Source organism: Sapajus apella, unplaced genomic scaffold (assembly GCF_009761245.1).
Source record: "Sapajus apella isolate SASKATOON/1434 unplaced genomic scaffold, GSC_monkey_1.0 scaffold147, whole genome shotgun sequence".
Classification (NCBI taxonomy): Eukaryota; Metazoa; Chordata; class Mammalia; order Primates; family Cebidae; genus Sapajus; species Sapajus apella.
This window is the reverse complement of record NW_022437087.1, coordinates 1,968,546-1,981,582: the sequence shown is the minus strand read 5'-3', so window position 1 is coordinate 1,981,582 and position 13,037 is coordinate 1,968,546. Positions and strand designations below refer to the sequence as shown.

Below are 13,037 nucleotides of genomic sequence, written 5' to 3'. Positions count from 1 at the left end.
TATTTCTATTAAATAAATTGAATCAATAATTGATAATCTTCAAAACCAGAAAGCAGTAGGCCAAGACAGGTTCACTGGTTAATTCTGTCAAACATTTAAGAAAGAAATATCTATTCTCTATGATCTCTTTCAGAGGACAGAAGCAGAGTTAATATTTCCTAACTCATTCTATGAGACCAGCATCACCCTAATACCAAATGCAGACAAAAACATTACAAGAAAAGAAAATTACAGACCAATCTCTCATGAAATGAAATGTAAAAATCCTCAATAAAATATTGGCAAGTTGAATCTAACGATTTATAAAAAGAATTATACACCATGACTAAGTGGAATTTATCCCAGCTATTGAAGGTTGGTTCAGTATTAGAAAATCAATAAATGTAATTAATCATATCAACAGGATAAAAAGGAAAAATTCACAATTGTATCAACATGTGCAGAAAAAGCTTTTGATACTATCCAACATCCATTCATGATAAAAATAGGAAACCAGGAATATTGCAGACCTTCCTCAACTTGATAAAGAATATATACAAAAACTCTACATTTAACATCATGCTTACTGGTGAGATACTCAAAGCTTTCCTTCTGAAATCAGGAATAAGACGGGATATCCTCTCTCATCACTCATCTTTAATATCATACTGGAAGTCTTGGCTAATGTAATAAGTAAGACAGGAAAAGGAAATAAGAGGTATACAGTTTGGGAAGAAAGAAATAAAACTCTTTGTCCCTGACATGATCATCCATGTGGAAAATCCCGAAGAACCAAGAACAACAGCAAAAAGAAAACACTAGGACCAATCAGTGATTATAGCAAGGTTGCATACAAGGTCAGCATACAAAAGTCAATTGCTTTCCTGTATACCATCAATGAACAAGTGGAATTTGAAACTAACAAAACAATACCACTTACATTACCACTCCCCAAATGAAATACTTATGTGTCAAATAAAATACGTCCATGATTTACATGAGGAAAACTACAAAACTCTAGTGAAAGAAATCAATGAAGAACTAAAAAAAAGGAGAGATATTCCATGTTCATGAATAGGAAGACTCAATATTGTCAAGATGTCAGTTCTTCGCTACTTAATTGATAGAATCAATGCAACACTAATCAAACTATTAGCACGTTACTTTTTGGATATTGACAAAGTAATTTTAAAGCTTATATGGAGAAGCAAAAGACCCAGAACAGACAGCACAATATTAAAGGAGAAGAACAAAATTGGAGGATTGACACTACTCACTAGCAAGGCTTACTAAAACTGGTATAATCAAGACAATATGGTATTGGCAAATGAATAGACAGTAGATCAGTGGAACAGAACGAAGAGCTCAGAAATAGATTCACATAAATATAATCAGCTGATCTTTGAAAAATGATCAAAAGCAATGCAATGCAGCAGATTGTCTTCTCAACACACAGTTCTGGAACATCTGGACATCCACATGCAAAAATAAATTAAAACATAGACCTTATGTCCTTCACAAAAATGAACTAAAAATGGATCCCACGGTTAAATGTAACACACCAAATGATATACCTCCTAGAATATAACATAGGAAAAAAATCTAGATGACCTTTGGTATGGTGATGACTTTATTTTTAAATTAACTAATTATTTTAAAAATAGAGATGAGGTCTTACTATGTTTCCCAGGCTGGCCCTGAACTTCCAAGCTGAAGTGATCTTCTTCCCTTAGCCTCCTGAGTAGTGAGATTACAGGTATGTGCCACCACACCCTAGTGGTGATTTTTTAGACACAACATTAAAGCCACAATCCATAAATAAACTTGACTTCATTAATATTAAAAAATTCTACTCTGTGAATTACACAAAGAAGAATTTTTTATGTGTCAAGAGAATAAGAAGACACGTAACACACTGGGAGAAAATAGTTGCAAAGACATTGTCTGGTAAAGAAATGTTACCCACAATCTACAAAGAGCTCTTAAAATTCAACAATAAGAAAACAACCGAATTAAAGAATGAGCCAGAGATCTTAATAGATACATTGTCAAAGAAGACATACAGCTGACAAATAAGCATATGAAAAGATGTTCCACATCATATGTCATCAGGGAAATGCAAATTAAAACAACAATAACATACCACTACACACCTATTAGAATGGCCAAAATCCAGGCTATGTGTGGATATGTGGTGGCTCATGCCTGTAATCCCAGCACTTTGAAAGGCTGAGGTGGAAAGCTTGCTTGAGCCCAGGAGGTTGAGAACAGCCTGGGCAACACAATAAGATCCCATCTCTATAAAAAGTTGACAAAATTAGCCAACATGGTTGTATGCACCTGAAGTCACATAGCTACTTGGGGGCCTTAGGTGAAATATCACTTGGGCTTAGGAGGTTATAATTACACCATGGGTGACAGAATGAAACGCTGTCTGGAAAAAAAAAAAAAAAAAAAGCCCCAATCCAGAACTGAAAACAGCAAATGCTGGCAAGGATGTGAAGCAACAGGAATGCTGCTCATTCATTGCTGATGGGAATACAAAATGAGGCTAAGTGCGGTGGCTCACGCTTGAAATCCTAGCACTTGGGGGGACTGAAGTGGGTGGATTGCTTGAGGCCAGGAGTTTGGTACCATCTTGGCCAACATGGCAAAACCCCGTCTCTACTGAAAATACAAAAATTAGCCACATCTGGTGGCACATGCCTATTGTCCCAGCTTCTTGGGAGGCTAAGGCAAGAGAATTGCTTGAACCCAGGAGATGGAGATTTCAGTGAGCCAAGATCACACCACTGCACTCCAGCCTGGGTGACACTCTGTCTCAAAAAAAAAAAAAGCGGGGGGAAATAGAAAATGGTACGGCCCCATTATGGGAAACAGTTTGATAGTTTCTTACAAAACTAAACATACTCTTATCATATGATCCAGCAGTTTTCATGGCATTTACCCAGAGGAGCTGAAAACTTACATTCACAAAAACACTTGCGCATAGATGGTTATAGCAGCTTGATCCATACTTGCAAAATCTTGGAAGCAACCAAGATAATCTTCAGTAGGTAAATGGACAAACTGTGGCACATCCAGACAATGGAATATTATTCATTGTTAAAAAAGCGATGAGCTATCAAAATATGAAGAGATATGTAGGAACCTTGAATGCTTATTACTAAGTGAAAGAAGCCAATCTTAAAAGACTACATGCTGTATGATTCCAACTATATGAAATTCTGGAAAAGGCAAAACTATGGAGACAGTAAAAAGATCAGTGGTTCTCAGGGGTTTGGGAGAAGAGGGGAGGAATGAAAAATCATTTCCAAGGAGGATTTTTAGGGCAGTGAATACTGATGGATACCTGTCATTTCATGTTTGTCTGAACCCATATAATGTACAATACAGAGTGGACACTAATGTCAACTATGGGCTTTGGGATATGATGAGTGTCAATGGAGGTTCATCCATTGCAACAAATGTACCATTCTGGTGGGGGATGCTGATAATGGGGGATGCTGTATATGTATTGTGACATGACTTACATGTAGGAAATCTTTATACCTTCCGATCAATTTTCTTGTGAAATTAAAACTGCTCTTAAAAAAAGTCTTTAAAAAATTAAAAGGCTGTTAGTACCTCTTGTTCTTCCAACTACCGCTGACTTCAATACTGCTCTCACGTTTTCTGTTTGGGACTTCTTTCTTCTGCTGCTCTTGAGATTCTTTTTTTTTTTTTTTAAATTGCATTTTAGGTTTTTTTTTTTTTTTTTTTTTTTTTTTTAATTCATTGCATTTTAGGTTTTGGGGTACATGTGAAGGACATGCAAGATTGTTGCATAGGTACACACATGACAGCGTGATTTGCTGCCTTCCTCCCCATCACCCATATTTGGCATTTCTCCCCATGCTCTCTCTCCCCAACTCCCCACCCTGCACTGTCCCTCCCTTATTTCCCCCCAAAAGACCCCAGTGTGTGGTGCTCCCCTCCCTGTGTCCATGTGTTCTCATTGTTCAACACCTGCCTATGAGTGAGAACATAGGTTCTCTGTTCTTTGATCTTCCGCTCTTGTGTCAGTTTGCTGAGAATGATGGTTTCCAGGTTCATCCATGTCCCTACAAAGGACACAAACTCATCGTTTTTGATGGCTGCATAATATTCCATGGTGTATATGTGCCACATTTTCCCTGTCCAGTCTATCATCGATGGACATTTGGGTTGGTTCCAGGTCCTTGCTATTGTAAACAGTGCTGCAATGAACATTCGTGTGCACGTGTCCTTATAGTAGAACGATTTCTAATCCTTTGGATATATACCCAGTAATGGGGTTGCTGGGTCAAATGGAATTTCTATTTCTAATTCCTTGAGTAATCGCCACACTGTCTTCCACAATGAATGCACTAATTTACACTCCCACCAACAGTGTAAAAGTGTTCCTATTTCTCCACATCCTCTCCAGCATCTGTTGTCTCCAGATTTTTTAATGATCACCATTCTAACTGGCGTGAGATGGTATCTCAATGTAGTTTTGATTTGCATTTCTCTGATGATCAGTGATTTTGAGCATTTTTTCATATGTTTGTTGGCCTCATGTATGTCTTCTTTTGTAAAGTATCTGTTCATATCCTTTGCCCACTTTTGAATGGCCTTGTTTTTTTCTTGTAAATCTGTTTTACTTCTTTGTAAATTCTGGATATCAGCCCTTTATCAGATGGGTAAACTACAAAATTTTTTCCCATTCTGTTGGTTGCCGATTCACTCTAATGACTGTTTCTTTGGCCATGCAGAAGCTGTGGAGTTTGATTAGGTCCCATTTGTCTATTTTGGCTTTTGTTGCCAATGCTTTGGAGGCAATAGAGAGTGTTGACATTTTCTTCCACAAGGCCTGTTTCATTGATGTAATAGCAGCATTGCTCCTGAAGAAACAGACAGGTACCTCCCTTTTCTGCTGTCAGCAGGTCAAGGACCCTTTGGTTCTGGAGAGTTACCTGGGCCAGTGACATGATTTGTCGCTTGAGCGAGTTGGCCGACACTTCGATAGCCACCTGAAGCTTGTCCTCTAGTTGAGTGGCTGAGGTGTCACTGTAGCCTAGGGTGCTGCTACCCAGCCTGGCCGCCACCAGAGAGGATGCTAGAGAGAGACCAACGACCATTGAGAGGAAGACTGCTTGTCTGTGTTGGTAATTAGGGGAGGATGGAAGGAGGGATAGACGTTCGGCCTGTTTGTATACTTCTAACTTAGGGACCAAGGTGACGGGCATACAAGGGAAAAGGAAGGAGGCATTAATAACTTTAGTTAAGGTTCCATTTCACCAGAAATATTCTCCTGGTAGCACGTAGAGGGAGGATTTTACCTTTACTGTGGTGTTACAGCTGGGTCTGGAGCTGCTGGCTGTCTCATAGCAGACAGAGAAATTTTGCGGGTGTACTTGGAACAAGGGGATATCCATTAAGATGTTGCCGGGTCCCGTAGATGATTGTGACAGATTGAACCAGGACCTGAGGGGAACTTCAGCTAAGGGGGGGTTGCTGAGAGAGGCACATAAAAAGCAGTTGGCGATATTCATGGCTTTAGTTAAATTTAACATGTTGGATCCCAGCTGTACTAGAGTCAACCAAGAGAATGGTTGAGAGGTGCTACCTGAGGGTTTGAATTGGTTATTTAGGGTGGCTTCATTTTGCAGGGTTGTATGGCTTACAGAACTGAGCTGTTCTATTGCTTCAGAGACGATGCGGGTACAGGACCGGAATGTTAGCCATGTTCCCTGAGGGTGGCTCCAGGTATAATCTTCATAGACTTTACCGGACACTCCTGCATCCCAATGGCTGTGCCAGGGGTCGTGGATGTTGAGGGCTAAGGAACCATTGCTGAAGCGAGTGAGCATGCAGTTGGGACAGCTTGGAGGATGTGGCTTGTGAATAACACAAGAGATGTATGGGTACCCCATGTAGGTGGTGGTCCACCAATGACAGTAGTCCTTATTTTGGTCATATAGAAAACACAGCCCGTGCCGAAAGTGAAACCCATGATTGCAACCAAGTACGGTGCTTTTACCGTGTGGGATGAGGATGGAGACAGTAGACTAACAGCTGCCTGTTTGGCAGTTTGCCTGTGCAAGATTAATGGGTCCTGGTCATGGGGCCCTCAGTCCAGGATTCCTGGATGTAGAAGCGCCAAACATATGATTTGCCCTCAAGAGGAGATACCAGAAGGACTGTCAGGAGGAGGCTCTGAAGGGTTAGGGGGCGACGGGTCGGGGCCACGGGTGAGGCAGAGGCAAGTGGGCCCAGGGGTTCAGATTTCCACTGATCATTTTGGGTGGCCAGTTTGAGGCAGGACATATGGTACCACGGAGTGTGACCCAGGAGTTTGTCTGTTGTGGGGGTGGTTAGGATGACAATGTGGGGTCCCGACCACCTGGGTTGTGTGGATCCTGGTTTGAGTTCTCGGAGGAGAACGCTGTCGCCCGGTTGGAGAGGCACCGCTGGGTGGGAGTCCTCTGGTCCTGGAACAACAGGGAGGGAGTGCTCTGCATGTTCCCTTAACAGGTGGTGGAGGAGGGAGAGGAAGGGAAGGTAGGAAGCCAGTGGAGAGGGGTTTACAGGAAGGTTGTGAGAAACCAGGAGATGCCAGCCGTACAGCAATTCGAAGGGGCTAAGGCCCGTTGGTCCCCGTGGGGTGGCCCAGACCTGGGCCAGGGCAAGAGGTAGGAGTGTGGGCCAAGAGAGTTTTACCTCAATAGCAAGTTTGGCCAAATGGTCTTTGAGGATGCCGTGAACTCGTTCAACTTTACCCGACGACTGAGGATGGTAAGTGATGTGCAGTTTCCAGGAGATGTTGAGGGACTTGGCGACTAGCTGGACTACTTGGGCTGTAAATGCTGGACCGTTGTCCGACTAGATGGTGACAGGTAGGCCGAAGCAAGGGATGATTTCTTCAGTAAGGAGGGAGGCTACCGTGTCTGCTGTCTCCCGGGAGGTGGGGAAGGCTTCAAGCCAACCCAAAAAGGTGTCTACAAAAGTTAGGATGTAGCAGAGCTTTTTGTGAGTGGGCATATGAATGAAGTCAATTTGCCAGTCTTGGGCCGGTAGGTTGCCACGCATTTGGTGAGTAGAAAACTGTGGCCTTAAGCCTCCCTGAGGTGAGACCTTAGAGCAAGCAATGCATGCCTTGTGTACCTGCTCAGTTGTTTGTTGCAGACTTGGCGAGAAAAAGAGGGGCTGTACAAAGTGGTGTAAGACCTTAGGCCCTATATGTAAGGATTGGTGGATTTCAGCAATAATTTTAGGGGCCTGTTCCTGGGGAATGGCAATTCTGTTATTTAGGAAGATCCAGCCCTGATTAGATTCTGTTCTTCCTTTTGGTATAAGGGCCTGTTTTTTGATGGTGAGTATACAGGCTGTGTGGCTGTGGGAAGGAAGAGAACAGGGGTAGGGGTTAACTTGGCATTAGTTAAAGATCTTGCTGCTGTATCTGCCCGCACATTGCCCTGGGAGGTGGCGTCATGCTGGGCCTGGTGTCCTCAGCAGTGTATGACTACAACTTCCCTGGGCAATGATAAGGCCTGTAAAATGTTGGAGATCTGTGTAGCATTGATTATGGGGACCCTTTTGTGGTAAGGAATCCCCCCTCTCTCCAGAGGGCAGAGTGGTAATGGGTAATAAGAAAAGCATATTTTGAGTCAGTATAGATATTTGCTTGCTTTCCCTGTGCTAGTGTGAGAGCTGGGGGTAGGGCAATGAGCTCCGCCTTTTGTGATGTGGTTCCGTCAGGCGACATGCCTCGAGGGTGGCTGAATCTGTGACTACCGCATAGGATGCCTTTCGCCTCCCGTCGGCTGTTATTACTGAACTTCCATCCACATAGAAAGTAAGGTCTGGGTTAGGCAGGGGAAGGTTGGGTAGGCCCTCCCAAGGTTTGGCAAGTGCATCCATTAGTTCAGGGCAGGAGCGCACTGGGGAAGGGGGAAGGGATGGAAGACGAAGCAGGGTAGCCGGGTTGAGTGGGGAAGTGGGGTGAAGCCTGACTGAGGATTCTCAATGAAGAACAGGTAGAACTCCTGTAGACGAGAGGGCCCTAGGCGAGCGAGGGATTTGTGGGAGAGGAGGTCGGTAAGCCGGTGAGAAGAGAACACTGAGATGGGCTGGCTCAGGGTAAGTTTTAGTGATTCCTTGGTAAGTTCTATTGCTGCTCCCAGGGTCCACAGGCAAGGCTGCCACCCCCTGACCATTCGGTCAAGTTGCTTCGATAAGTAGGCTACAGGGTGGAACACAGGACCCAGGGGTTGGGTTAGAACCCCGACAGCAACGCCCTATTTCTCATCAGTGAACAGATAAAAGGGGCGATTGAGGTCCGGCAGATGAAGTGGGGTGTGGTGAACAGAGCAGTTTGGAGGGTTTTAAAAGCCTGTTTTACAACCTCAGGATGGGAGAGGGGTCCTGTGGGGGTGTCCTTAGCTGCCATGTACAGAGGTTTAGCTAGAGAGGCAAAGTTAGGTATCCAGTGGTGGAAGAATCCTACAAATCCTAAAAAGGAAAGAATCTGGTCGGTAGTCTCTGGGGGCTGCAGTGAAAGAAGTGCCTTCCGGCAATCTGTTGTTAGGCTTTTAGTTTTGGGGGTGAGGCAAATGCCCAAATAAACCACCGAGGTGACTGATAATCGTGCTTTGGAGGGAGATACTTGGTATCCCTGAGATCCAAGGAAGTTAAAGGAGAGTGGCAGTATGCTGTTGGGATAGGGAGAGGGAGGGGCTATAAAGTAACAGGTCATCCACGTACTGGAGAAGGAGACTGGGTTGAAGGGGGCAGGAGCCAAGGTTGGCTGCCAAGGCTTGTCCAAAAATGTGAGGGCTGTCTCGGAATCCCTGAGGCAGGACCGTCCAGGTAAGCTGTTGTGACAGGTTGGTGTCAGGATCAGTCCAGGTGAAGGCAAAGAGAAAGGAGGACTCAGGGTGAAGGGGAATGGTAAAGAAGGCGTCCTTGAGGTCAAGAACTTTAAAATGAGAGGTAGTGGAGGGAATGTTTGATATTAGGGTGTATACGGGTTGGGGACTACAGGGTGGAGGGGTACCACCGCCTTTTTCATAAGGCACAGGTCCTGAACCAGGCGGTAGTTGCCAGACGGCTTTCAGACCGGCAAGATAGGAGTGTTACAAGGGGAACTGGTGGGAGTAAGTAGTCCCTGAGCTAGCAGGTGGGTGATGATAGGCTTCAGGCCTTGACAGTGGGTCTTCGAGATGGGGAACTGAGGACGTGAAGGAAAGTGGGTAGGATTTTTGAGAAGTATCTTAACCGGAGTATGATGTTTGGCTACTACAGGCTTGGAGGTATCCCATACCAGGGGACTGACTACGTCAGGAGGGAGAGGGGGTTGAGGCAAGGAGTTAGGGCACAATGTGGCATCAGTTAGGAGTGGCAGTAGGAGATGAGCGGATGATGGGCTTGAGCGTGGGGGGCCAGTGAGTTGGAGAGTGGCCCCCACAGTCTGGAGAATGTCTTGTCCTAAAAGGGGGACTGGGCACGAGGCTATAATTTAAAAAGAGTGGAAAAAGTGGTGTCCCTCGAGGACACAGGCTAAAGGATGGGTTTGATAAGGACAGGAAGGCTTGCCGTCAATTCCCATGACTGAAACCTGGGAAGGTATGCTAGGTTCTGAGTAGGAAGGCAATACAGAATAGGTAGCCCCCGTGTCCACTAAGAAGGAAATAGACTTACCCACTACCTGCAGCATTACCCTGGGCTTGGCAAGGGTGATGGGGGTCTTCGAGTCTGGGCTGTGTCAGTCATCCAGAAGGACGAGAAGTTCAAGCGATGGGATTGCTTCCTGCGGACTGGCCTGCCCTCCACATAGAGGTGTTGGGGGTGGGCCTGTAGTCCGGGATGGGCAATCACTGCGCCAGTGTCCAAGCTGCTTGGAGTTCGGGCAAGGCTTGGTAGGTGGTCGGGGACATGAACACTGACCAGTGTCTCTCCTGACCACACTTGAAACAGGGCCCAGGTGGAATGCCTCTGGAGTTCTTGGCAGGTTTCAATGGACCCCGTCCACCAGGCGCCTGGTGGGCTGCCAGCCTCAGGGCTGCCACAAGAGCTTGGGTTTGGAGGCTTACCTTTTGCTGTAGACAGGCCTGGTGGGTGGCCTCAGCCTTTTCCTCTTGGGCATTAAAAACTTTAAATGCCATGTTTACCAGGTCTCGTATGGGAGTTTGAGGACCCTCCTCAGCCTTTTTAAGTTTCTTTCTAATGTCAGCCACTGACTGAGAGATGAAATGGGTGGCTAGAACTATAGCCCCCGGTAAAGAAGCCGGGTCCAGCCAGGTATGAAGGATCATAGCATTAGTTAATTGGTCCAGGAAGGTGGCTGGGTTTTCAGTAGGACCGTGAGTTATTTCCCTTAACTTATCATAATTAACTACCTTTTGGGCTGTGCTTTGCATGCCCACTAGGAGGCACTGTAGCATTTGGTCCCGGCAGCAGCTGCCATCTTGACCGGTTTGATAATTCCAATTAGGGTCGGCCTCAGGGACCGCCGCCCCACCTGCTGGCGTCTGGTTGTTGGTGAGATGTACCTGATCAGCGTGTGCCCAGGCCGCCGTAAATATGCAGTCATGCTTATCTGGAGTGAGGGTGGAGGACAGAATTACATAGGTATCATGCCAGGTGAGGTCGTAAACCTGGGTGAGGTAGCGGAATTCTTTGGTATAAGCTGTAGGATTGGTAGAAAATGACCCTAGGCATTTCTCAATGGCTGATAGATCAGAGAGGGAAAAGGGAACATGTATTCGGACAGCGCCCTCCGCTCCAGCAACCTCTCAGGTCAGAGGAGGGAGGTTTCATTGTTAGGAGCACAGCACGAGTGGGTGTGAGCACTAACAGGAGAGGCTAGGTTGGAACCAGGAAGAGGAGGAGCTGGAGGGGGTTGAGGCTCCACATATGGCAGAGGATTTGTGGGTTGGGCGGGTGGAAAGGACAGTTCTTCGGGCGGGTTGGGGTCGGAAGAGAAGGAGGATGGTGGAGGGGCCGAGGGCGGTGAGGGAGTTTCTTTGGCCAGGAGTACCTGAGCAATGGTGCATGAGGAACAGAGGGTGGGGCGGGAGCAAAGATACCAGATGGCCTTGAACGTAGGGAACCTCCGACCATTTACCATTTCTTTGACAGAAATTGTCTAAATCAGTTAGAATGCCAAGATTGAAAGTTCCCTCCGGTGGCCACTTGGACTGATTGTCCAGAGGATACTTGGGCCAGGCCACAGTGGAGAGGAAAAGCAGCCTTTTCTATTTTATGGAGAGGCCCAGCTTGGGTAAATTTTGGACTAGACATCCCAATGGCGACTTGGGGTCTAGGTGGAACTCCTGATTACCCATAGTCCCCTCTCTGTTGCAGGATAGTCAGGAGTGAGGAATGGTGTCCTGGACCTCAACGCCCGACTACCGGAGTTTATGGGGAAGGACAGGAGTATAGGGACGTCTCCACAATATTCCTGTCTTCTGGAACGGGTAAGCAGGGGCACCGGGACGTCTCCACGAGGCCCACAGCTCGAGACGGGGAGGAGTCCATGACGCGGCCGCGATTATGGAGAGGGTCTCCTCAGATCGGAGCAAACAGAGGATGGGGTTATGGGCAATAGGAGTCTTACTGAGTGATGGCTGCAGATGATCGGAGAGGTGGCGGCTTCCTGGTTCAGCTTATGCTAGAGGAGTCAGTTTCCCCCCGGGGTGGCTCTTGAACTTCTCCCAGGTTTTCGGCACCACTTGTAAGGGTTATTGCCGAGTTTAAAATGAAGAAACTGAGGCCAGTATAAGAAAATTAAATGCCAATTTATTCAGCTCCTGGGCGAGGTTCTCTGGTCTGGGGAAAGGGGGCCAGAGAAGTTGCGCTGACTTCCTGGGGCATGAGGTTTTTATGGCTAGGAGGAACGAGCAACAGCTGCGTGCTCTGGTTGGGTCCAGGGGAGTGGGATTGAGACGGGGTGGGCCGGTATTGGTTGGCAGGTTGTTGGGCCGTTTTTCTGGTGTGTGAGCCGGCCAGGGTTGCATTAGCTGGAGCCTTCCAAGGGAGCCATGCGACAGAGCTAGGTACCGAGTGCCGAGCCTGGTGCTGGGTGCAGAGTCAGGTGCTGAGTGCAGGGGTGGGTGTGTCCAACCTCCCGGCGAGGCAACCGGCCTTACAGAAGTTAGTTCTGTTTCTTAGTTTTCCTTCTAACAGTCTGGTCCCTCTGCTGTAGGACTGCTGAGGTCCACTCCAGGCCCTGCTTGCCTGGGGATCACCTGCAGCAGCTGCACAACAGTAGGGGTTGCTACCAGTTTCTTCTTCTGCTATCTTTGTCCCAGAAGGATACCTGCCAAATGTCAATCTGATCTCTCCTTTATTAGTTGACTCTGGATATATAGGGGTCAGGGAGCTGCTTGAGACAGCCTGTCCTTTATTGGAACTCAAGTGCTGAGCTGTGAGCTCCGTTGTTCATTCAGAGCTGCTGGGCAGGTACGTTTAGGTCTGCTGCAGCAGAACTCAAACTCACTTTTTTTTCCCCAGGTGCTCTGTCCCAGGAAGTTAGGGCTTTATTTATGAGTTTCCGTTGTGCTGCTGCCTTTTTTTCAGTGCTGCCCTGCCCAGCAAGGAGGCAGCCTAGTCATTGTCTGTCTGCAGAGGCTTTGCTGAGTTGCTGTGGGCTCCGCCCAGCTGCCGTGTGAACTTCCCTGCAGTCCTGTTTATATGGGTATAGTTAGAACATCCTCGGCAATGGTAGCCCACCTCTGTATTGGTGGACTCTCTCTGTAATGGCAGGTTACCTTGGTAATGGCGGGTTGCCTTGGCAACAGCAGGCTGCCTCAGGGATGGCGGAATACCTCCGTAGAGGTGGAGTGTCTTGGTAATGGCAGACGCCCCTGCCCCACAGAGCTGGACTGTCCCAGCCAGGTTCAGCTGTGCTTGCTGTGAAACTCTCAACTCAGATGTTTCCAATTGCTGTTTTTGTTTTTGTGGGGGTGGGACCAGCCGAGCCTGATCACCTGGCTCCCTGCCTCTGAGCCCTTTTTTTTTTTTTTTTTTTTTTTTTTTTTTTTTTTTTTTTTTTT

At 46.7% G+C, this 13,037-nt stretch overlaps 1 protein-coding gene across 9 annotated transcripts in view; it reads left to right on the top strand.

Annotated features, from left to right (window-relative positions):
- The window catches only part of LOC116541002 (stabilizer of axonemal microtubules 1-like), a 72,380-nt gene that overhangs the window by 41,089 nt on the left and 18,254 nt on the right, over nt 1-13,037 (top strand). For 7 of the 9 annotated variants that reach the window (XR_004264685.1, XR_004264689.1, XR_004264687.1 and 4 more), the window contains one exon: nt 11,347-11,459. The exons of 1 other annotated variant lie outside the window; for it this stretch is intronic. Coding sequence is in view for 2 of the 8 variants with exons in the window: in XM_032264830.1 (XP_032120721.1) it covers nt 11,347-11,459 (113 nt within the window). In the remaining 6 variants the exon portion in view is untranslated. Of the gene's footprint in view, nt 1-11,346; nt 12,178-13,037 lie in introns of those variants that run through there. One more of the 9 variants, XM_032264829.1, reaches the window with a different exon arrangement.